This window comes from Pelodiscus sinensis, chromosome 5 (genome assembly GCF_049634645.1).
Source record: "Pelodiscus sinensis isolate JC-2024 chromosome 5, ASM4963464v1, whole genome shotgun sequence".
NCBI classification, from domain to species: domain Eukaryota; kingdom Metazoa; phylum Chordata; order Testudines; family Trionychidae; genus Pelodiscus; species Pelodiscus sinensis.
Genome location: NC_134715.1, coordinates 134,307,746 through 134,332,669, shown reverse-complemented (window position 1 = coordinate 134,332,669; position 24,924 = coordinate 134,307,746). Strand labels below are relative to the sequence as shown.

General features: G+C 53.7%; 1 protein-coding gene across 1 annotated transcript; it reads left to right on the top strand.

Moving 5' to 3' along the window:
* Positions 1 to 24,924, top strand: LOC102457661 (uncharacterized). Its single transcript, XM_075931127.1, has 9 exons — positions 1 to 97; positions 6,564 to 6,703; positions 9,536 to 9,692; positions 13,566 to 13,679; positions 18,011 to 18,118; positions 18,975 to 19,115; positions 19,859 to 20,010; positions 22,855 to 22,973; positions 23,608 to 24,924. Exons 1-9 carry the CDS (start codon positions 1 to 3, stop codon positions 23,756 to 23,758), a joined length of 1,179 nt encoding a protein of 392 aa, XP_075787242.1. The 3' UTR covers positions 23,759 to 24,924.

The following is a 24,924-nucleotide window of genomic DNA, read 5'->3' as shown; positions in this document are numbered from 1 at the left end:
ATGGTTCTTCGGTGCGAAGGGATCTTCCAGAATTCCTCAGATGTTCACTTTTGGGCCAGCGTCCATGCGGCACAGCTCTTCACGGAGTCGCCGGCACGTGAGTAGCACAAACAGGATCAGCAAAGCACAAGTTTGTATCAGACACCCCCCGGGGCAGGTTGCACAGAACTGGGGGCAAACACACACCTGTGGGTGCAACAAGAACCTGCAAGGGCCTAGGAAAATCCAATAGTGTCGCAGGTGGATGCAGCAGGAAACCTCGCTGGACAGCTGCTTCTTGTAGCATCCCGCCCCCGCCAGACGCCATCAACTCCTCCCCCTGAAGTCAGGTAAGGAGGCGTGCGGGAGGGAAGGGGAGCCCACGAGTCCCTTCCCACTGTGGGGTGTCAGGAAAAGGGAGGAAGCGGCAGCCACAGCTTGGCCAGCCCCTGAGCTCTGGTTTGGCTGGGGCAGCTGCAACAGGTGGGGTGGGTGGGGGAGGTTACTTTCTGTGATAGCATCGTGGCACATGTTGGCTTTGCTCATGGCCAACGGGTTGCTGAGGCAGGCGGCTGCTGGAAGATGAAGATTCCAGCCCTTTTCAAATTAAAAATGGCTTCTGCCAGCAAAAGAAGAGAAGGCGGCATGGAGTGTCGTCTTCTCCATGGAAAATGGACAAAGGACTGCGTGTGTGGCGGTGAAACGCAAGCTCGTCGGCCTGATTTGTGGAGAAGCAGATTCTGCCTCCAAACAAAATCAAACATGAGAAAGACAGGACAGCACAAAGCACATCAGAGACGAGGAACACCATGGACAGCTGCATGTGGGCAAGACTGAAGAACTGTGAAAGACTTTGCATGTGCAGCAAACAACTGTCACCAAAACAGGAAAGGAGAGGCTGGCGTTATGCAAACAAGTTATGTGTGGAGTGAACTTACTGCAGAAAGAATTCGGCCTCCTTCAGACGGAGAGTTTGCTGCCAGGAAAGCTGCAGTTGCAGCGATGCACTCCTTACAAAGACGTGTAGATTATCTGAGAGTGGGAGCTTATTTCGCGGGGCGGTATCAGATCGAATGCAGGATATGGCTCAAGATGTTGAAACGTCTCTGAAAGATTCTGCGGCTGATTTTGAGTTCTGTGCTCTGGCTGCTGGTGAGATACCGGACAGAACAAGTACAGCCCTGCTGGCTGTTTTTCTGCCTGGGACCACCCAGGGCTTGACACTCAAGGGGACTTGCTTTCTTACTACCAAAGCACGACACTGTCAGAGGTGAAGACATTCTTGGGAGGCTACATGGGCACTGCACTGGCTCCAGTTGTCCTTTGAAAAACAGAGCGGCCTTACCACTGATGGTGCCCCAGCCCTGGCTGGATCTCGTAGGGGATCGGCTGCCTTAGCCAAGAAGGAAACGGGTCGCGTTGGTCTTGAACCACGTCAGTGGATTGTGGATCCCCTCCTCAGAGGCGAGAGGCAGGAGTGAGGACAGAACGGAGGGTTCCCGGCCTGGGTAGCTTCTCCCACAAAGGGAATCCCGTTGTTCCGGCTGTGGAGAAGCACGGCCACAAGGCAGCGTTTGGAGTCACTGGGCCAGTCGCCTGTCCAGGCTGGACTTGGGTCTTTGCAGGCAGGAGCTATTGCTCCCAGCTGCTCTGAGCGCCCCAGGAAGGCTCCTCCAACGTGGACTGGCCCCTCCCAAGGCCCATGGTCGGCCACGCGCTACTCAGCTGCTGGAGTGGTCTGTACGCCATGGGCTGGCCAAGCCTCCGCTGGCGTCTCCTAGGAGTGAAGGGTTGAAATACAAGTTCAGAGCCAACACCCGTCACATCCCCAACAAAAATGATACTCTGCACACCTCACCCGGCCCACTTTGTACAAGATTTTCTACAAATATAGAACAGTGGTGGCGAGACAGACGGGAGACGGAGGGGCTGTCTGTGACTCCGCGCTGAGGCTGTTCGGGTGCTGGAGGAGTCTGCACTTGCGTGGAGGGTGGTGAAATCTATTCCAGAACTCACAGCCAGTTTGGGTGGGTGCCCGGCTACCTAACAGCCTGGCCTGGATTGGCACCAGGCTCCTGGCTACCCACTGGGCGGCCCCACCACACGGAACGACACCGTGTCCGACCCAATCCCCACCCTGACGCAATGGGCTATGGAATGTACTAAACGAAGATAAATGTTAAATTGCCCATCGGTTACTCACTGTTGAGTTGTTTATTTAACGTAGAGCTGTCTTTCATTTATTATCACAAAGTGCATGGACTAGAAGTCACCCTAAACCAGGGATCCATGGCACCCAGCACACCCAGCGAGCATGACAAACGGAGGAATGGGCGGGGATAGAAGGACCAGGCGATGGAAAAAGGGTCCCATGGAGAGCGAGGCAGAATTGCACCACTTGATCTTTTCTGATGGCTCCATGTCACCTGAAAGACTACAAATCGAGAGAGAGAGAGAGAGACTGGACCCACCCTTCTGAGTGCACAGAACACCTGAGAAAGCCACACGCTGTTTGCAACACTTGGCATATAGAATAGGACGTGAGATTTGCAGATAAATTGGTGGGAATTACACATTTGCCAACAGTGACAGCACATTAGCTGCTGATGCAAATGTGGCGTTTGCTACTGCGACAATGAAGCTGAGAGTTTCGCTGCTTTTCTGAACACAGGAGGTCAACTTCCTGTGATCAAAACTTATTTTTTGAAATGAAAAAAAAGTTTCTTTCAAAACAGACTCAAACTGGAATACTTGGATGTTTTGACCAAATCAGTTTGGGTTTTAATTAAAAGATCATAGACTCATAGAATCACAGAACACTAGGACTGGAAGGGAACTTGAGAAATCATCAAATCCAGTTCCCTGCCCTCACGGTAGGGCCATGCATCTTTTTTATCATCCCTGGCTGGTGTCTGTTCAACCTGCTCTTACATATCTCCAGTGATGGAGAGTCCACAACCCCCCTAGGCAATTTATTCCAGTGTTTGACCACTCTGATGTTGTAAAGCAGGCTTTTTCTGTCCACGGCCTTCGCGTATAGCCCATCCTGCCACACAAGGCCCCTCACACAAAACCCAGATACTCAGAGGAGCATGGGCAGCACAATGCAGTTTTGTGAATGGAATTTGATCTTATAGGCATTCTGGGACTCACAGGCGCCAAAAAAAATAGGGAGGTGAGTATGACTAGATAGTGCTTACAGATAAGCCTCATTTGACCGTAGCTTGACCAGTCTTAGGGGCAAGGGAAAAAGTAAACATAGGGTAATAAAACATAATTGTCTAACACTAACTATGCCCCATCTGGTCCTGTCCACGAGGGGATCACGCATACATCACGAAAATTTCTATAGGGCAGTATTGTCATACTACCTCATCACTAGCCTATCAGGCCCTGCCAAATGCAGACCCTAGCATGGCACAGACACCGAAGTTTTGTATAAAAGACTCTCAATCCCTTTGTTCGACGGAGGTTCCGTGTATTGAGGGCACGTGTCTTTTTTTTGCCTGGCTAAAGGATTGATCACCCTGAGGCTGCCTCCCCACCCTTCGAATCAAATATAGGGGTGCACGAGTCCTGAGCATGCTCCGAGTTCTAGTGTGTCTTTGTGTCGTTATCGTTTCTGGATTTGTAAGTATTGCTTTAAATGTATTAGTTATTGGTTTAATTAATAGTCAAGTTGTGTTAATTTCACTGTGTAATTCTGTAAAGTGTATCTAAGTTCTGTTAACCACGCTGTGTAAATTGTATAATTTTGTGTTGCATAGTAGTGTTGTATTTAGGTTAAGTATAAGTATTAGAAATAGAAGCCCCGGAGTTGTTAAGTTGTAAAAGTAGATTTATAACTAACTCCACCAGCTGTCCTAAAATAACCATAAAGGGGCTGGCTTTGGACGGTTCTTTTATTATCATTATTTTGGCTTTGTTTTTTGTATTTTTTATTTGTATGCTGCGTTGTCTTAGGCGAATTAGGGATAGTGATTTGATATAAGTGAATTGTAATCAAAGAATTGTAATCAGTTGGGTATAATTGTGCCCAAGCTTTTCTACGCTGTAAAAGTACTAAGCAATTGCTAGTTCAAACACCTACTTGTTAATTGCTGGTTTTGACCACTTAATAAAAATCATTTGTTTCACCATCATCCAGTAGTTTTCACTGGATAGTCGGCTTTAACCCTTGAGGCTAACATCACATCACCGAACCAAGGTCTAACACCTGACAGTTAGGAACTTTTTCCTAATGTCCAACCTAAACCTCCCTTGCTGCAGTTTAACACCATTGCTTCTTGTCCTGTCCTCAGAGGCCAATGAGAACAATTCCCCCTCACACTCGCCGTGAGACCCTTTTACAGGGCCGGCCCACAACATTTTGGCACCTGAGGCAGGGAGCTCAAATGATGCCCCCATATCCTCTGGTTTGGGCCAAAACTTTGAAAGGTCTCAGTTCTGCCTCCTTCCTGTTCTACTCCTCTCGTGGCACTGCTCTACCACCTGCCCCAGTAAAGGAGAACTAACAACTTAAAATGCCTCTGGGTCCTAGTGGCACCCCCCGCACTGGCCGCCTCAGTTCGCCTCATGGTAAGGCCAGCCCTGCCCTTTTAGATACCTGAAAACTGCTCTCATGTCCCCCCTCAGTCTTCTCTTTCCAAACTCAACAAGGGAATTTCTTCAGTCTTCCCTCGTAGCTCGTGTTCTCTAGAGCTTTCATCATTTTTGTTGCCCTTCTCTGGACCTTCTCCAATTTCTCCACATCTTTCTTGAAATGTGGTGCCCAGAACTGGACATAATACTTCGACTGAGGCTTAATCAATGCAGAGCAGAGCGATCATTTAAATCGCGGCTTCATTTGCCTTTGCTGATCTGTCTAATCTACATGCCTCTGCCGACAGAGGCATGTAGTCTAGACACAGCCTGAGTGTGGCAATGGGCCAACTCACACACATTCACTAAACAGCCAAAGTATAAAATCACTGGGGGTCTCACACCTCTGTGAGTCTCAGCAGGGACCTAGTCCTCGAAGGGTGTCCTGGATCCCCACAGCTGGAACCACATCCACAGCAGCCTGGTGTGAGGTAACTGGAATGAGATTCCCTGCAAACTGAGGGGCTTAAGCATTTTCAAGTGCCTGTTACTCTTTCATGCATTGTTTTACCTGTGCTTATTGGCGTATTACTTTGTGGTAGCTGTGTAACCATCTGCCAGTATTAAGCCTGTAATAGTAGTGACGTAGTGAGATTAATAAACACTAATATCCCTATCGACTCTGTCTTGAAGTGAATCCACAACCCTGTTGGGCCCTGCCTCTGTGAGTTGACACCATGAAAGCTCATTATCCCATTTACATTTGTGGTTAGTCTCTAAGAGTACGTCTAGACTACATGGCTCTGCTGACAGAGGCATGTAAAACAAGCTACCCAACATAGTCAATGAAGCCAGGATTTAAATATCCCCCGCTTCATTAAAATAAAAATGGCTGCCGTGCTGTGCTGGCTCAGATGATCGTTGGCACAGCGTGTGAGTCAAGATGCGGATCGGTCAACAGGGAGCACCTTTGTCGACCGCTTCTGTAAACCTCGTTTCATGAGGCATAAGGGAGCGGTCGACAAAGGCTTCCCTGTCAACCGATATGCATTTTGACTCGCGCGCTGTGCCGACGATCAGCTGAGCCAGCACAGCAACGGCACCATTTCTATTTTAATGAAGTAGGCGGTATTTAAATCCCCGCTTCATTGACTATGTCGGGTAGCTTGTTTTACATGGCTGTGTCGGCAGAGGCATGTAGTCTAGACATACCCTAAGGTGTTGCTAGACTATTTGTTGGTTTTAAGATTTTCCAGATGGGGGGAGGATCTGCCTAGTTGGGGAAGGATCCCAATGCCTGGGTGCCAGCCACGCCCCTTGGAACAAAACCCAACGCTTCCTACATGAGACCGTCAGTGGGATGAGAATTAGTCTCCAGAACAAGCACCACACTTAAGTGAAGAAAACAACCGTTTTGTAAGCCAACAACTCCAGGAGCACACCCAGGGCAGGACACACGGCCACAAACAGCCTTTCCCTGCTTTGCATCGGTGGAAGCGATCTACATGCTTGGGTCCTCGGCTGAGCTCAGGAGGCCTCAGTGGAAGCTGTCATGTTATTGGATTTTAAAGTGAGCAGATGCACCCACGGAGGGGGGCGGGTTGCCCCAAATTTGGTACACAGTGGGCCGTGTGAAGTGTCAAACGAAAGCTTATGCTCTACTGTTTCTGTGTGTGTTGCTCATGGGCTTGTGTGATGTTTGTATGTGGAGTTGGGAATATGGGCTCTGTGCTGGTGCTGACAATGTTCTCTGTCTGAGACAGAGCAATGCGCCTGACCTGCCTGTTATGAGGAAGGAATGTTCAGTGAATGACTGTGCTAATTAGCACGGCTTCAGGAACAATGGCTCTCGGGGAGGCCAGCACACACCTGAGGAATGCGCCTGGAACCCTGCAGACCGGCCAGTGCATGTGACCAGCTCCAGCTTGGGAGGCACCAAGAATGAATAAAAAGGTGCCATGAGGCGGTCTCCATCTTGTCTTTAATCTTGCTACTGATCCCAGATGCAGCCCTACGAGGGATAGGGAGCCGGGAAGGATTGCTGGCCCATCCTGACATAGAATGGACACCAGAGACTTCTGAGCCAGCAGTTTGGAACATCTCTGCTGAGAGCCTGCATCCAGAACTGGGAGATTTGATGCATGTAATGTATTCTCCTTAACAACCTTACTCTCCACCTTTTCTTTCTTTTGTTAATAAACCTTTAGATTGTAGATTCTAAAGGACTGGCCCAGCGTGCTCTTGTGAGTAAGATCTAAAGTGTAAACTGACCGGGGACCGTGGCTGGTTCTTTGGGACCGGGAGGACCTGTTTGGGGTTGGTGAGATCGGGTTTTATAACTTCTCATCTTTGTGTAGGCCTGGGGCTGATTGTGGCACAGGGAGTGCCAGGGTTTTTACGGGTTTTGCTTGTGAGGTTTCCTGTTGGCCAGATAGGCAGCTGAAGCGCTCGGCGTGACTGGTTTGTGGCCTATTTGGGAAAGGTCTCCAGTCAAGGGCTGTAAGGAACCCTGGTTTTGAGCAATTTACCCTGAGCTGACACCCTCAGTGGTGCCCAGACCTGGCCCGGTCTGTCACAGATGCAGTCTGCATGCCTGGGTCCGAGGCTGAGCTCAGGAGGCCATGTGGGTTATCAGCGCTTCTGGCCAAGATGATCATTCACTCGATGCATGTCTGGGATCCGAGACCTTCTGTGCTTGACTGGCACACCCTCCTAGCCAATCAGCTTTGTGCAGAGGAGCACAGAGGGAGGGGGAAAGGGCCGGCACTCTCACACCAGCTCCACAGGTCGTCACCATTCACCAAAGAGTTCTCAGACAACTCAAATGGGTAACTTTGGAACTACTGACTGGTTTGTAAGCTACCCTTTAAATCAGCTTCCGTACCTAATGACTGGAAGATAGCTAACATGACGCCAATCTTTAAAAAGGGCTCTAGAGGCGATCCTGGCTATTACAGACCGGTAAGTCTTATGTCAGTACCAGGCAAATTAATTGAAACTATATTAAAGAATAAAATGTCAGACACGTGGCTGAACAAAATTTGTTGGGGAAAAGTCAACATGGTTTCTGTAAAGGGAAATCTTGTCTTGCTAATCTATTAGAGTTCCTGGAGGGGGTCAACAAACATGTAGATAAGGAGGATCCAGTAAATATAGTGAAAGATTTCCAGAGAGCCTTTGACAAGGTCCTTAACCAAAAACTCTTAAGTAAAGTAAGTTTTCATGGAATAAGAAGGAAGATCCACTCGTGGACTGATAACTGGTTAAAAGCCAGGAAACAAAGGGTAGGAATAAATGGTCATTTCTCAGCGTGGAGAGAGGTAACTAGTGGTGTCCCTCAGGGGGTCGGTACTGGGACCAATCCTATTCAACCTATTTACAAATGATCTGGAGAAAGGGGTAAATGGTGAGATACTAAAATTTGCAGACGATACCAAACTGCTCAAGATACTTAAGACCAAAGCAGACTGTGAAGAGCTTTAGAAGGATCTCACCAAACTAGGAGATTGGGCGACAAAATGGAAAATGAATATTCATGTTGATAAATGCAAATTAATTCACACTGGAAAAAAATAATCCCAACTATACATATAATATGAAGGGGACTAAATTAGCTATAACTACTCAAGAGCCAGATCTTGGAGTCATTGTGGGTAGTTCTCTGAAAACATCCACTCCGTGTGCAGCAGCAGTGAAAACAGGAAACAGAATGTTAGGAATCATAAAAAAAGGAGAGAGAATAAGACCAAGAATATCTTATTGCACCTGTATGAATTACACCCACATCTTGAATACTGCATAGAGATGTGGTTGCTTCATCTCAAACAAGATACTTTAGCATTGGAAAAAGTTCAGAAACAGGCAACAAAAGTGTGAGGGGTTTGGAACGGGTCCCATATGAAGAGAGATTGAAAAAATGGGGGCTTTTCAGATTAGAAAAGAGACTAAGTGGGGACCTGATAGAGGTCTGTAACATTATGACTGGTGTGGATAAGGAAAAGTTATTTACATTTCCTCAAAACATCAGAACTAGGGGTCACCAAATGAAATGAATAGGCAGCAGGTTTAAAACAAACAAAAGGAAGTGTTTCTTCACACAGTGCACAGTCAACCTGTGGAACTCCTTGCCAGAGGATGTTGTGAAGACCAGGATTTTAACATGGTTGAAAAAAGAGCTGGATAGATTCATGGGGGCCGGGTTCATCAATGACAATTAACCAGGATGGGTAGAAATGGTGTCTCTAGCAACTGTTAGAAACTGTGAATGGGCAGCAAGGGAGGGATCACTGGATAATTCCCTGTTCTGTTCCCTCCTTCTGGAGACACCTGGCGTTGGCCACTGTGGGCAGACAGGACACTGGGCTGGATGAACCCTTGGTCTGACCCAGTGTGGCCGTTCTCATGTTATTTTGTTTTTAACATCACTGCCAGGCGACCAGTGAGCCCAGCTGCCCTTCCTGGGCGCTGCCGAGGTAGCTGCAGCACGTGGCTGGTTGCTGGCTCAGCAGCCCTGCTGGGCAGCCAGCACCCCAGGAGCTCAGTGGCTGCCCAGCGTGTGCCATGCGCACAGTGGCTGGGTTTGCTCGACCCATCCCTGCCCCAGTCGGCTTCGAGGCCCTGCCCCTGCTTTGCCCCATCCCCTTTGGTTTCAGACTCCTGCTTGTGCCGCCCAGCCTGCCTCTGCCTCACTGCACGGCCTAGCCCTCGCTGCTGGGCTGGGCTTGTCGCTCTGGCACAGACCCTGGGTCCCTCATCCGGCTGTGGGCTCCGGTGTCCCCCATCCCGGCTCTTGCCAGTCGTCAGAACACTCGCTTTCATCACTAGGCCTGACTGCACATGGCCCAGCTGCCGCCAGGGCTGCTCTCACCACCAGGCCACACGCCCTGCCAACTGTGCAAGGAATTCAGAAGTTCTCTCTGCCATGGCAGCACTTTCCCAAGAAATCACCAGGCATCACTTCCCATTTCTATTTCAGGCCAGGGCTGCGTCAGAGGGAGGCCCCCACCCAGCAGGCTGCAGAAAGGACCCAGGTGCCAGTGAGCAGGGTCCCGGCTCCGTGCGCAGGCAGAGAATGGCGAGGGAGATCGTCTATGGACACATGCAGGTGTCGGAAGCTGCTCCCCAGCCAAAAGGTAAGCACCCAACCCTGGACCCCCGCTGGGCTCTGCTTGGCCTTACCGTCTCTCATGGCCTTCGACTCTGGGGAGGCCACATCTGCAGTATTGCGTCCAGTTCTGGGCCCCCCACTACAGAAAGGATGTGGACGCATTGGAGAGGGTTCAGCGGAGGGCGACCAAAATTCTTAGCGGGCTGGAGCACATGACCTATGAGGAGAGACAGAAGAGAAGAGTGAGGGGGGATTTGAGAGCAGCCTTCAACTTCCTGAAGGGGGGCTCCAAAGAGGATGGAGAGAGGCTGTTCTCAGTGGGGGCAGGTGGCAGAACAAGGAGCAATGGGCTCAAGTTGCGGGGGGGGAGGTCTAGGTTGGATATTAGGAAAACCGATTTCCCGAGGTGGGTGGGGAAGCGCTGGGCTGGGTTCCCTAGGGAGGGGGGGAATCTCCATCCCCAGAAGGTTTCAGTCCCAGCTGGACCAAGCCCTGGCTGGGGTGATTGAGTTGGGCTGGTCCTGCTCTGGGCAGGGGACAGGACTCCCTGACTCCTGAGGGCTCTGCCAGCCCCAGGGTTCTGTGATTCTAGGGGTTTCTGGGCAGCGATCTCTTGTTCTGCCGACCACGTCCCCACAGCTCAGTCTTGCAGCAGGGGCAGCAGGCGAGGGCGCGTGTCATTCGTTCCCCGTGCAGCCTCCCCCGCCGGTCCCCAATGGGAGAGCAACAAGGGCAGGAGAGCTGGGAGCCCGGGCCCAGCATCTCGGCCTCCTGCAGGGCTGCGCACTAGCATGGACTGGCCATAAACCCCACCCAGACTCCCCATGCGCAGCCCACTGGCATGGCCAGCCCCTCTAGGAGATCACTGGGCCAGCTTCTCACAGCCCCATCTCGGGGGACCAGCTCCCTCTCGGCTCCCGGTTTCAGCGCGACACCCCCATTCCTTCCTCTGCCCCGTCCCTGCCAGAGCACTGGCCTCTCCCCCTGAGCGGCTGGGGCAGGGCGGTGCTGGCTGTGTTAGCAGGGAAGGGGCTCCCCTGGCGCGGGGAGGGGGAAAGGGAGCCTGTTCCTCCAAGGACAGGGAGCAAGTGGATCTGGAAGCTCAGAGACAGGCACAAGGCTGTTTCCCTAAAGCTCCCAGCACAAGGGGCCCCTCTCGGTGCTGTGGCCAGGCAGGTGTGAGCTGGGTGAGGCCTCCCCCGTGGGTTTGTCTCTGCCCTGTGGTGTCCATGCTGCCCAGATGCCGTGGGCCAGCTGTTCTGCTCTGAGCACATGGAACTGGCCTGGGAAGGTGCAAGAAGTGCAGGGAGGAGGGGCTGAGGAGGGGGACAGGTGAGGATCTGAGGGGCAGGAGGCACCTGCAGCCAAGCACGGAGCTCAGCTGGGCCGACTGCTGTGACAAAGGGACACTCCAGGCAGAACAGTCGCCTGCTCTGGGCCACGGAGAAGCCCCGCCCCCCAGAATGTTTCCGTAAAGGCTGAGAACTGGAAACTCTACACATCAGAGAGTTGCAGCTTCCCCCCTTGGTTAGCGTGAGAGAAGCCACCTTCGTACCTGAGCCATTTGGGGCCCCCTGCCTGTGCCCTATTGAGGGCTCAAGGCCTCACCAGTCCTCTTAGGTCCCCCCCTTTCCCTTCCCAGGGCTCAGGGTACAAGGCACCTGGCCATACCTAGGGGCTCGGGAGAAAATCTGGTTAATTTACATATTCCCACCTTTCCCGCGGGGTCCGGGTGCTCTGGGTCTGGGGAACGTTTTCCCAGGGGAAGTGCCTAAAACAGCTGTGCGGTAACGGTCTGTTCAGGAGCCACGCACAGAATACACAAACCGAGCAAATCTCCCACGCGCCGCACACCCCGGCACATTCCCCCCGGGCCAGTCGGGAGCCTCTCCCTGGGGCGTGTGTCACACTCGGGCACGTGGGCCGGACTCCCGACTGTGGCTCTGCCGTGTGGGAATGGCTCCCAGGGAGCGTCGGTTTCACGGACGTGATCCAGCAGCCCTCACTTCTTCCCCCGAATCCTCCTCCCCGCCACGCTGTCCCCACTCCTCATCAGAGCCACGCTCCCCCACCGCGTCTGCGCCGCCGTGTCCTGCCACTGCCCAGGGCTTTGCAGCTTGGCCAGGAAAGAGAAAATGCAGCTTCACCGGGCCCTTCTCTGGTTGTGCAGGTGGTCGGCGTCCAACGCTGGCCAGAGCTTCCCTTCCTGTTCGGGAGTGTCCGTCTGCCGCTGCCCCGGTGCCCAGCCCCGCGGGGTTCCCCCTGGGCGGCAGACCCCTCGCGGGTCCCTCCGGCACTGGGGCGCCCTCACAGCAGCAGAGTCCTTCAGTGTTAGAGGTGAACTCCCTGAGCTTCCCCCGAGGCTGGTTTAATGGGGTCGGGGCCCAGTCAGGTCTCTGGCCTCCAACCGACAGCCTGGGGAAGGTTTATCTGGGCATCTGAGAGTTGTCTGGGGGGGGGGGCCAGGAAACGCCCTGCTGGAGAGCGGCGCTGGCCAATGGCTGAGGCCCAGAGCGGGCAGGGAAGGAATCTGACAGCCTGGCCTCTCCACGTAGCTGCTGTTCGCCCCTGGAAGACCAAATCCAGATGCTCCGAGCACACTTGCTTCTGCCTGCGCAGAACTCCTAGATCGAGCGCAGGGCGAGTCCTGGTCCTTCCATCGTCAGGCTTCGCCCTGTCTGGGATTGGCCGCCTGGCTCCCCTGCTGTGAAATCAGCATCCTGGGGGTGGGTCTTGGACAGGGATGCTCTAGAAAGGCCCTTCTGAGCACGCCAGTGCTGTGAGCCCTGCCTTCCAAGTGACGCATCCCCTGTCGCCTGTCGCCAGCGTCTGGCCAGGGCAGCAGTGGGAACGGCTCATTAGGGTAGCGAGCGGCCGCATGACTGGTCCTTCTTCATCTCCATGGGCTGCAAGATTCTTGTAGCCAGGACAGCCTCCCGGGACAGCGTCGGTTTGCTCACTGTGCCTGTGTACCTCCAAATGGCAGGCTGTTCCCTCTGCAGTGCTTGGAATGAAGCGGAGCACATGGCTCTCATAGCATGGAAGGCAGGGGCAGCGCACCTCCCTTCCCCGGCCTGGCTTTATGTAATACTGGGAGAGAAAATCTGCGCAGACGGAAATGAGAATTGTGGGCAACAGAAAACAAAATGCCTTGTGGCCACACACAGAACCCAGCTGGGCCTCTGGTCTCCCACCACTGGGCTAGAAACAACCATTGATGGACATGTCTTCCTTGAACTTACCTAGATCTTTTTGGAACCCTCTTATAGCCTCACAGCATCCTCTGGCAAGGAATTCCACAGGTTAACTAAGCAGTTTCTCACCACTGGGCTAGAAACAGCACCCCTGTCCATCTTGACTAACAGGCATTGATGGACATGTCTTTCATGAACTTACCTAGTTCTTTTAGGAACCCTCTTATACTCTCACAACATAGTTACGCAAGGAGTTCCACAGGTTAACTAGGCATCGTGTAAAGACATAGCTCCTTAGTTGTTTTCACTTGCAGCTCATAATATTACCCCAATTTCACTTCCTCATTCTTGTGATTTTTCATAAAGTTGTTCTGGTTCCTTTTCTCATTTAAAAATACTCCTCTGAGAAGAGATTTCAGAAGTCCTAAACTTCCCTCCCAAGAAATGCTTATGCAGGGAGAAATCCGGCTCCTGGATCTCTAGCACAGAAGCTGGCTTGGCATGGCAGTGACTCCTGATGGGGGGAGCTCAGATTGGAGATTCAAGCTCAGGCTGGTTCTCGCCGTACGTGGCCTGACTGACCGTTGCTGTGAGTCCCAGTCACGGACACGAGGTTGCGCGGTTGTTGGATGGGAGGGGGCAGTTGCCTCGGTCGGGAGCGTTCGAGCTGTAACTGACCACGGATTTCTTTGGTCTCCTTCAAGGCAATGCTCCCACGCGATCGGCTCCTTGGTGGCAGAGGACGAGAGGCATCACCCCAGCGGTGCTACTCCTGGTCCTGGCCCTGGCCTCCTCCCTCCTCGCTGTGACGCTTCTATGTAAGTTCAGCGACCGCCCCGTGTTTGCCCCCTTCCATACAGGCCAGCTGGCTCCCGTGCGTAGGAGCGCCCCGTTCTCAGCAGCATGGCGCCCGCGTTTCCGGCTGTCCCTCCAGGAACTCCCCTGCTCAGGGCATTGGAATGGCGCTGTGAGATCTTGCCCTGGGGTTCGACAGCAGCACAAACGTTCTAACGCTACCGATGGCCAAGCCCTGGCGCAGTCACCTAGGGAGGCCGTGGTCTCCGCGCTGGAGGGGTCTCAGGAGGGGTCAGACAGCCACCTCTCAGGGGTGGGCCCGGTGTCCTTCGTCCTGCCCCAGCATCAGCTCCCTGGCTTCACGCCACGTGTGGCAACCCCGCCTGCTCGACCTCGGCCCAGGTGTGGCCCTGGCGCCACTGAAACGTCCACCTGCCGGAGAGAGGCCAGCCCAGTGGTTCAGGCCTGGCCTGGGATTGCGGGGCTGGTTTAACTGCCTGCCCGCCACAGAGCCCCTGCCCTGCAGCCCCCAGCCCCATCTGGCAAGAGGGGTGTTTGAGTGGGGAGCTGAAGGAGCAGACAAGGGGAAGCCCCACTTCCTGGGGTCTATATAGTGGCGTTATTTCAGAATAACATCCCTCATCTGAAATAGTGTTCTTTACATCTAAGAACAAGCGTGTTATTTTGAAACGCATTCCAAAGAAAGGGCTTGCTATTCCGACATCCTGTGACCCTGATTGCACCAGGATTAAGGGGCTTGTCGGAATAGCACTGTACTGCGAAAGAAGCTATGCAATTTGCATAGCTCACATTGTATAGCTTATTTCAAACTGCATGCCCCTGTGTAGACATACCCTGAGTGGGTTCTGGAGAGCATATTTGTTTACAGAGAGGGGCACAGGCAGTGCACAGTGAAGGAGCCTGTGAGCAAGCAGGTCAAGGCAGGTGTGTTGCTCCTCTCTCGTCTCTCTCCAATTTCTCCACCTCTTTCCTGAAATGCGGTGCCCAGAACTGGACACAAGACTCCAATTGAGGCCTAATCAGCGGAGAGCAGAGCAGAAGAATGTCTTGCTCACAACACTCCTGTTCATGCCTCCCAGAAGCATGTTTGCTTTTTCTGCAACAGTGTCACACGCTGACTCATATTTAGCTTGTGGTCCACTCTGAGCCCTAGATCCCTTTCTGCAGTATCCTTCCTAGATAGTCGCTTCCCGTTCTGGGTGTGTGACACGGATTGTTCCTTCCTCAATGCAGCACTTTGCATTTGTCCTTAGTCAACTTCATCCCATTTACTTCAGACCACTTCTCCAGTTTGGCCAGATCACTTTGAATTCTGACCCTGTCCTCCAAAGCACTCGCAACCCCTCCCAGCTCGGGATCTCCAAATTTTATAAATGTCCTCTCCATGCCATTATCTAAATCATTAAGATATTGAAAGAAACTTGTCCCAAAACAGACCCCTGCGGAACCTCACTTGTTATGCCCTTCCAGCATGACTGTGATCCATTGATAACTACCCTGAGAACGGCTTATGCACCAGTTATGCACTCAGCCAGGTATGCACCCACCTTATAGTAGCCCCATGTAAGTGTTATTTCCCTAATTTATTGATAAGAAAGTCATGTGACACCATATGAAATGCCTTAGTAAAGTCTAGCTATACTACATCAACCACTTCCCCCCTATCCACAAGACTTGTAATCCCGTCAAAATCCTTCCCCTCCAAAAGTTCAAATCCCTGAAATTCTTACTTGAGATCTATATTAATATAAATATTATTAATAATTAATCATCTGGACATGCCCTAGCCCAAGAGGCAGCTTTTACCTGCTACAGAGCTTGCGGTGCTCCCAGCTCTGCCAGTGGGGCCGAGAGTTTGTTTATGAACAGAGGGAGACAAGGGGTATATGTCTACACTACCCTCCTAATTCGAACTAGGAGGGTAATGTAGGCATACCGCACTTGCAAATGAAGCCCGGGATTTGAATTTCCCAGGCTTCATTTGCATAAGCGGGGAGCCGCCATTTTTAAATCCCCGCTGCTTCGAACCCCGTGCAGCACGGCTACACGGGGCTCGAACTAGGTAGTTCGGACTAGGTTCCTATTCCGAACTACCGTTACTCCTCGTGAAATGAGGTGTACCGATAGTTCGGAATAGGCACCCTAGTCCGAACTACCTAGTTCGAGCCCCGTGTAGCCACGTTGCACAGGGTTCGAAGCAGCGGGGATTTAAAAATGGCGGCTCCCCGCTTATGCAAATGAAGCCCGGGAAATTCAAATCCCGGGCTTCATTTGCAAGTGCGGTATGCCTACATTACCCCGCTAGTTCGAACTAGCGGGGTAGTGTAGACATACCCAGGGTGAGCAAGGCAATCGAAGGGTTAATTCAATTAATTGAAGGATCATTAGACAATCATGGAAACATTGTCAGGAACTCCACCTAGAAGATGGAAACCGAGGGCAGGAACAAATGGGAAGGCTGGCGAGTCTCAGAATGGGGGGCTCCAGGGGTCGGGCCTGGGACCGGCGCTGTTCCACTTACAGGGACGTTATCTGGAAAAGTGCTGACCAGGGAGGTGACAGAGTTTGCAGATGTTACAACGTGGCTCACAATGGTTAGGTCCCAAGGCGACTGCAGAGGGTTCCAGGGGATCTCACAAACCTGGGTGACTGGGCAACCAAATGGCAGCGGGAATTCAGTGATGATGAATGGAAAGTCGTGCGCATGGCAGAGCATGATCCCAGCCAAAGCTGTACAATGATGGCACCCTATCCCAACTCCCAACCCTCTGCCCCTGCTGTGCCCCTCCCTGCCCCCGCCCCACCTCTCCCCCAGCGCCTCCCAGGGCAGTGACGGGAAGTGGAGCCATCTGACCTGCTCTGCTCCCCCAACTCTCAGTGCAACACCCCACTTCCTGCCACTGAAGAGAGTGGGGACAGCTCCTCCCTCCCCCACCCTGCCCTTAGGCAAAGTGGCTGAATCCAGGTGGCTCCCCATCCCGCCACTGCTGGTGAGCGCAGGGCAGGCTCAGCCCTACGGCCGGTGCCAAGCCTTGCTAGTTGTGCGGCTCTGCGGGCCCCTTGCTCCTTCCCTGTGGCATGTTGGGGGTCCACAGCCCTTCCTGCCCCATGCGTGGCCCCACCTTCACCCACTGACCCAGGGGCACCCAGCAGAGTTCTAACACAACACAGACCCTCTCTCCATGGTCACCGGGGGGGCCCTGCCAGGCCGTGGTGTGACGGCCCTGCTGCAGCAGGGCTCCAGGGAGAACTGAGGCAGTTCAAGGAGGACGGGTCCATCAGTGGCCATTAGCTGTTTTCCCCAGACTCCGTCTGCCAGGGGCTGGGACTGGGCGACGGGCAAGGATCACGGGATGGTTCCCTGGTCTGTTCCCTCCCTCTGGGCAGACAGGACCCTGGGCTGGAGGGGCCTTTCCTCTCACCCCGTCTGGCCACTCAGAGGTTCTTACACAGAAGCCAAATGTCTCTATTCCCTGCTGTACCCACTAGACCCCGCTCCCCTCCCAGAGCTGAGCCAGCGCCCAGCAGTCCTGAGGGGTCCCTCTCCTCAGAGCCCGGGAGGAAGTCTCACCCCTCACTCCATGTGTAGCCTCACTCGTGTGCCCTCAGTGACTTGCCACAAGATGGCCGCGCATGAGCGTGTCAGAGCTGATCGGGGTCTGATATTGAGTTAACTGGCTGTTTATATAGGACTTAGACACAGTGCTCCTGGCAGCGAATTGCTCAGTGAGTGGCCAAAACACTCACATTTTCCAGGGCCTCACTAGCCCTGCCAAGAGGAGGTGGGTGTGTCGGAGGGGGGAGTGGAGCTGATCACCTCGCAGAATTGCAGATATTACCAAAGGTGAAGTGTCCTGTGACATGTGGAAGGTCAGGACCATGATCCTGATGGGCCTTCTGGCTGCAGAGTCTGAGACCTTCTCCGGCCCCAGTTCTCCACCTGAGAACACGGGAGGAGACTTCCCAACTCCGCAAGGTGTAGGGTGACCCCCAGTGACATGTGAAAGCCTGCGAGGAGCCTGGCGGCCCCGGAGAGGGGAGACAGATGTGCAGGATGGATGGGGGACGAGGCTGCAGACAGCACTCGGAGAGGGTCCCTGCGTGTTGGGAGCAGTTCCCTGCCCCACAGAGCTGCCCCCCTACCCCATGGGTGCCCCGTGCAGCAGCAGCGACCGGAACGGCCTGGGCTCCCGTGTGCCCGCGGGGGAGGCTTGCAAAGAGACAGCTGCAGCCGCCGCGCTCAGGTGGGCACGGGGGGAAGGCCCTGCTCTGGGCCTGGCGCGTCCCCAGCCGGGTCAGTCCATTCGCTGACCTGCCGACACCTGATACCTAGATTCCCGGGGACGGAGCCGGCTGCAGGCGGTGGAAGAAGCCGCGTGGAACCTGAGAGTCTCCCTGCAGCCGACCAACACCTCGGCCGCGCCCGCCAGGGAATCGGACAGTAAGTCTCAGCCTGGGGCTCGGCAACAGGATCGCTCCCTCCCCAGGCCTGGAAACCGATCACGCACCTGGCTGGAGGCTGGTGGGTGCATCCACGTGCCCCCAGGCCCTTGGCCTTCTCCCTGTCCAATCGGCTGCTGCTCTGCTCACTCCTCAGCTAATAGGGGCTCTGTTCTCAGGAGTGGACGGCTGCACCAGGATCCCGCCAACCCCCTCCTGGCAGTGGCTGGCTGCTGCATCCCTCCCTGCTTCTGACCAGGAGGCCTAGTGGTCAATGTCTTCTGTCCTTTCACTAGTGTGTCCCTCAAGCCCGAGTCCCCCCAGCCCAGCTGTGTCGGGGTCACACTTGCGGGGCAGAGAGATGCAGCTCATGAGCCAGACAGGGCTGAAATCCCCAACCCCCAACCTCTGAGCCCTTTCTAGGCAGCCACAACTGTTTGGGTACCAGCCCCTGTCACAGTGATGGAGGCCGTCTCTCTGGCAGGGGCTGTGCACACCCCCGGTCTGTGGCCCAGAGTCACTCAGGTGCAGGGGACGCGCTCACAGGTCACAGGGCGGAAGAGTCAGGAAGACGTGGCCGGGGAGACGGGCCTGGAGCTCAGGGAGCTGATTCAGTTCCCAGACCTGCTGCAGACGTCCTGTGGGACTCTGTACGCGTTTCTGCACCTCAGCTGCCCTTTGGGAAAACAACTTCTCCCACCCAGCATCTATCTCCACTGGGAGCCGCTGAGAGCAGGGCCTGTCCCCTCCTGCCTGCCCAGGGCCTGGCCCAACGGGGCCGGCAGGGGCTGCCCTAGAACACGTCCCCCCAATCCCGTGTTCTGATCCCCGCTGACGTCGCTCTGACTTGCTCCCAGCGCTGCAGCTCCTGGGCGAAGTGCAGGCAGGAGTCCGGATGCTGAGAGCCGAGCTGGGAAATGTCAGTGCGGAGAACAGGGAACTCCAGACCCGTCTGGACACGGTCGCTGGGGCGCGAGGAGCCGGGTCGGATTCCTGCAGTGAGTCAGAGCCCCTGGTCCTGCCGGTGCGGGGGGTAAACGAGACTCAGGCTCCCAGGCTGCCAGTGCAGGGTCTGTCGCCAGCACCGAGTAACCCTGAATGAGACACACCTGTGGCTGCGCATGCACCACCCCGCAGGGATCCGTGTGGAGTTCAATTGCACCCTCGGCCTCAATCCAGGCCAGTCCAGGCACAGGCAGAGACAAACCGGCCTTTCAGTGCTGGGGAGGCGGGGAAGGGAGTGATGCTCAGAACTGTCCCTGGGCCAGTGCCCCCTGCAGGATGTCAGGGAACCTGACAGGAAATAGGCCTGAGACCTTCACCACTGACCACTAATGGTCACTGAGCACTGTTGGTGCAGAACCAGGCGCTTTTCCACCTTGTGCTGCTACATCCTCTGCCCCCCACCGCCTGAGTTCCCCCTCCAGCTCAGCTGAGCAGTGAGTCTTCCCGTTCCCATTACAGCCGTGCTGCTCTGCACTGGCACCGGCCCATGCTCCAGCCCAGATGCAGCTGCATTTCCGTGCTGGGGGCGGGACTCTGGGCTGGCTGCTCTCTGTGTCTCTGGGATCCTGCCTATTGCTACTGAAGTGATTGACTGAGTGGCTGCAGAATCAGGCTTTGACGTTCCCTGGGCCTGGGGCAGCCGAGGGGCAGGGGAAATGTAGCAGGAGAAGCCCATAGCTCTATGCAGGTGTCCCTGTGACTAGCCCAGGTATCTGACTCCTGTTTCCGTTACCAGGGGACGTGTGGACAAAGTTCTCTGAAGGCTGGAGGCGTCACGGCGGGAACCTCTATTACTTCTCCCAAGAAGAGAAGTCGTGGGATCAGGCCAAGCAGTTCTGTGTGTCTCAGGGCTCACACCTGACCTCCGTCTCCTCCCAGGAGGAACAGGTGAGTGCAGGAACCTCTCAGGGCCTGGACCATGGCTCAAGGTTGTTGAAGGCTGTAATGTGACAGAGTCCAGAGGTTCAAATCAGGGCAGATTGCTCAGAAACAGGGTCACTTACATCCCAAGATTGCGAAAAGGCACCAAGCCCGTCACACAGAGCCCTGCTATTTGCCACACTGGCCGGCCCGAAGTCAAACAAGCAATCCCATTGGACACTTGAGCTTTACCTGTGCCACATCCAGCACCAAAACGTACACAGGTGAGAGGTTCTAAAACCAGTCTCACAAAGTCCCAACAGGATCTGCTGATCCCAAAGGAGCAGCCACATTCCCAGGTCAATTCACAACTCAGAGCTTCCCCCAAAGGGCACGCTGGGCCAGTCCTTTAGCATCTGAGGTTCGTTAGTAAAGGAAAGAAAAGGCTGAGAGTAGAATTGTTTAGGAGATCGTGTCACACACACCAGTCACAGAGTTCTTGGAACAGTCTCTTAGTAGAGACGTAATCAACTGTCAGCTTACAAGCCTCTGGAATTCGTCCTGCGTTAGGAGGGGTGATCCGTCCTTCCGGGTCCAATTCACGGCAAAGATGCTTCGGATGTGATGGAGCGATGACGGGAACGAAGACATTACTGAGGAGCAGACTGAATACAAAGATGGAGGAAGCCTCCAGATCCCCCTTGTACTTTTGCCCATGTGGAGGGAAACCTACTGTTCTCCTTGTGTAAAAGTACCTCCCCAAATGGCCTTTGTCACATGAGCAAGTGTAAGGGCTGTTCCCACTCTGGCCCTTTGAATGCAGAAGGAGAGGGCCCACAAGAGAGCCTGAAAACCTTGCCTCTACAGGCACTGGTTATAAAACATTTCCCTCCAGAATCACAATACACAGATTGGGGAGGGGATGGTTGCTGCCACCATCAAGTGATTTTAATCCCTAAAAACCAGGGGTGAACACTTGAACCCAGCCCCAGGGGTACCTCCAGCTCTTTTACCCTAAGAGAGCTCGAACAAAGAAATGAGGAAAACAAGCGGCAGTCTGTAGTAGCTGACCTCTCAGTCTGAGGCAGACAGACAGATCTCCTGTACCTTCCAGGACACCAGAAATAAATCATCACCTTAAAAAAGTGATTTTTATTACAAAACAAAAGATAAACTTGATAGCACATGTTTGATTGCTAGATGCTACAGAGCAACAAAGGAAGACAAATTAAAACACAGAGGAAAATCTCTGGGAACAATGCTAACTAGTAAATGGGGAGGGGAGACAGAGATTCATAGGGTATGTCTACACTTGCACCCTAGTTCGGACTAGGGATGCAAAGGCAGGCATTCCAAATTGCTAATGAAGCGGATTTAAATATTCCGCGCTTCATTAGCAAGATCTTGCTGGCGCGCTAGTTCGAATCACAGCTGATTCGAACCAGGAAGTGCGTGCCGGGATGCGTTAGTTCGAACCAAACCCCTTGGTTCGAACCAACGTTACTCCTCAAAAAATGACTACCTACCCCCAAGGCCTCTAGTAATCTCTTCAGCTATACCTTAACCAATCATTCTACTGAAATGGAACGGACTAATTGTCATAGACTAACATGTGGATGTAGCCAATTATATCGCGCCCCCTTTATTGGATTACACGCACACACAAGTAATCAAAGAACCAGACAAAAGTGGGCAGATAACCAGTAGCGGAGCAGTGAGTATCCTAACCACACAGAAAAGATTTCATAACTCAACTGCTGATTAGTGGGTCCTTGCCAGAGACAGAGCGATCCACCTACGTTCTCCTTAACTCGTCTAGGCTCCTCCCATTCTCTGAAGGCCTTGGGTTGGATCCTCTTTCTCACTCCCCAAATTGCCCTACTTCACTGGCACTGGTTCAGAATGTGTCCGGACGTGACCCTATGTTTCCCAGGAGATGGCTGCCCTAGCTGACAAGGCCTGGGACCATCAAATACAGACAGACTGGCATGTTGAGTCTGTGGGGCCGCCTACCCTGCAGGGCTCAACTCGAAATAAGCGACGCAAATTGATCTACGTCAACTGCGGCGCTTATTTCGAAATTGGGAGCGTCGACATGGCACTTATTTCGAAATCGAGCCCTCGCCCTCCGACTTCCCTTACTCCTCGTGCAATGAGGACTGCAGGAGTTGGAGGAAGCAGGCCTCCCGCTTGACAGTACTTTGACACTATTTCGAAATAACTGCCGGCTGTGTCGACGCGGATGACGTTATTTTGGAATAACATGAGTGATCTGGAAATAGTGTCACAGTGCAGACGTACCTGATTACTAGCTAAGAGATAAAAATACCTAAAATCCCAACAAAGCGGCCCCGCAGGCCTGACTATCTCTCTCCTACCAAGGGCCTGGCTTAATGCCAGGAGAAGGTGGCTGGATGCAGCAAACCTGGGACGTGCCTTGTGCCAAACTCTGCGCTCAGATACCCAGCCCTGGAACCTGATGCAGGGATCCACCCATCAGCTGAGAAGCAGAGATGGGCAGGGGCACGGTGTCAGGCCTGGACACCCCAGAGTCTGGGGGGTAGGGGTAGGGGGATTTGGGTCTGGTTCATTTCTCCATGGCAGGTCGATGTGGTTACTGCAGGGAGACCCAGATCCAGACTCAGACCCAGACCCAGAGCTTTGTCACAAGACAGAGACCCAGAGATGCTCCAGGACTCCTGCCGTTAGCGCTTGGAGTCACACACCGTGTCCCCCACTGCCCAGTGCCCTGCTCACACACCCAGATGCTCGTTCCACTCCCCAGCCTGTTCAGCCCAGGCAGCTGCACCAGCCTCTGCCCCTGCAACCTGCCTTGGGTGGCCTGACCATGCTGGGATCTGTGTTGGGCAGGAGTTTCTCTCCAAGGAGATCCGGGGAAAAAACCACTGGATTGGACTCACCGACCTGGGCACTGAAGGCCGCTGGCGCTGGGTGGACGGCTCAGAATACAGAGCAGACGCCAGCAGCGGGTGAGTAACGCGGAGACTGATCCTCTGTTAATGTCTCATCACAAGCTCTTTCAGCAGCGTCTGTTCAGTCCCTTGGGTCCTGCATTCTCCCTGTTCCGCACGGTGCTCCATCTCCCCACCGGTGGGGGGCAGGCTGCAGGGGTCGGTACGTGACTGGAGCCAGCTGGAGCCAGTGCACTGAGCACAGGGGCTGGAGCTGAGGCCCATGACCGGGGCAGAGAGAAGCCAATGAGGGAACCCGCTGCTCCTCTCTTTCGGTCCCTGCGCCCCCATCTTGGGCTGAGCCTGGGACGTGCTGTGCTGTGCGCTTGGTGCTGGGCCCTGAGGGTATGTCTAGACTGGCGACAGAGGCATGTAGTCTAGACATACCCTGAGATATGAGCTGCTGCTGCTCCGCGTTCAGAGCCACACGCTCTCCTGGGTGCGTTGTCAGCCCAGTGAGGCCCACGGCAATTGCCCCCCCCCCCAAGCCCTTTGCTACCCCGACCACAAATGCTGCAGAGAACGCTGGTGGGGTGGGAAGGGGGGCACTTTGCTGAGTCATTTCCAGGTGTCTTGGTCCCCTGCTGACACCAGAGTCCGAGCTCGGCACGTGCCCGTGGTTCTCCTGAGACAGGAACACTCTGCTCTGCAGGTTCTGGGAGCACCCTCAGCCTGACAACTGGCACCAGGGGATCGGCGGCAGAGAAGACTGTGTTGAGATCCGCACAAAGAAGCAGGCTATGTGGAATGATGCCAACTGCTCTCTGCCTGCGCGGTGGATCTGTAAGCAGGCCCACGGGTAGGCCAGGCTGTGACATGCAGGGCCGATGTGAGAGTTTCACCCCCCCCCCTTTGCTTTATGAAATTGACTTATGGGCACAAACATGCATAAGCCGAAGATGCTTTGGAAAAATCCCTGATGTAACCCATCAGCCTTAACGCCACAAGCTGCTGGTGCCATGTGTCTGATTGGCGTGTGCACCATTCTTGGGGGTAAAGTGAGAGATATGGAGTAGGGGAAGGGTTAGGGTTTAACTATGCAAATGAAACCATCCAGGGGGTTCCCCGCTATGTCTGGGCGATCACCTGCAAATGGCCTTTGAGTCTGAGCAGTGGTTGGTTTTAGGAAGTCACATGACCACCCCAAGTGCTAGGGTCTGACCAGGTAATTGTCCATAGGAGGGGGAATGTAGAAGCAGAATCCCCGCCCCAAAAGGAGGCCACTCAGGGAAGTTTTCAGGCTTTTGTCTTTGCCTGGCATGTCACTGCCAGGAGAATGAACCAGAGACCCCAGGAAAAGGGCGTTCTCTGGCTTGGAGGCTTGGCTGAAAGAAGAACAGTTTCAGGGTAAGTTTGTGCTGAGCTTTGAGTGACAGAACTCGCTCTGCATTTCCTGTTAGTTTCAATCTGTAATCGACTTTGCTCGGCCTGTTTTCACCGGCAACCACTTCGCTGCTGCTGTTTGTACTGAATAAAATCACTTGGGTTCACTGTCCATCCCATGGTCAGGGTGCAGGGTTACTAACAGTGGAAAGACCAGCACCTGTGTAAGATCAGCCCCGCTACCTGCTAGGAAATAACAGGGAGTACACAACGCATGTGCACCGACAGCTGACATGGGTTTGTCCTAGTAACTACCGTTGAATTGTAACCACTGTTGCCAGTTGTCACCAGCACAGCCAGTTCGTATGATTTCAATAATTGTTTCTAATGTAAAGTTTTCAATTAGGACAAACAATATCGAAGGGTGAGCACTAAAAACTGTGCTACCTTAAATGTAGTGGGGAATGCATTCTGCCCTACAGATTTCTATTAAATCCTCACACAAAAGTACCATCATCACCGACCAATACACACGAATCTGACATACAAACATGACAGCAAAGAAGCATGGCGGGGGAAACTGAGATTTTCACCACTACTTTATTTCTGTTTGTCAAATTTCAAAGGAAAGAGGCTTTCCAAAGTT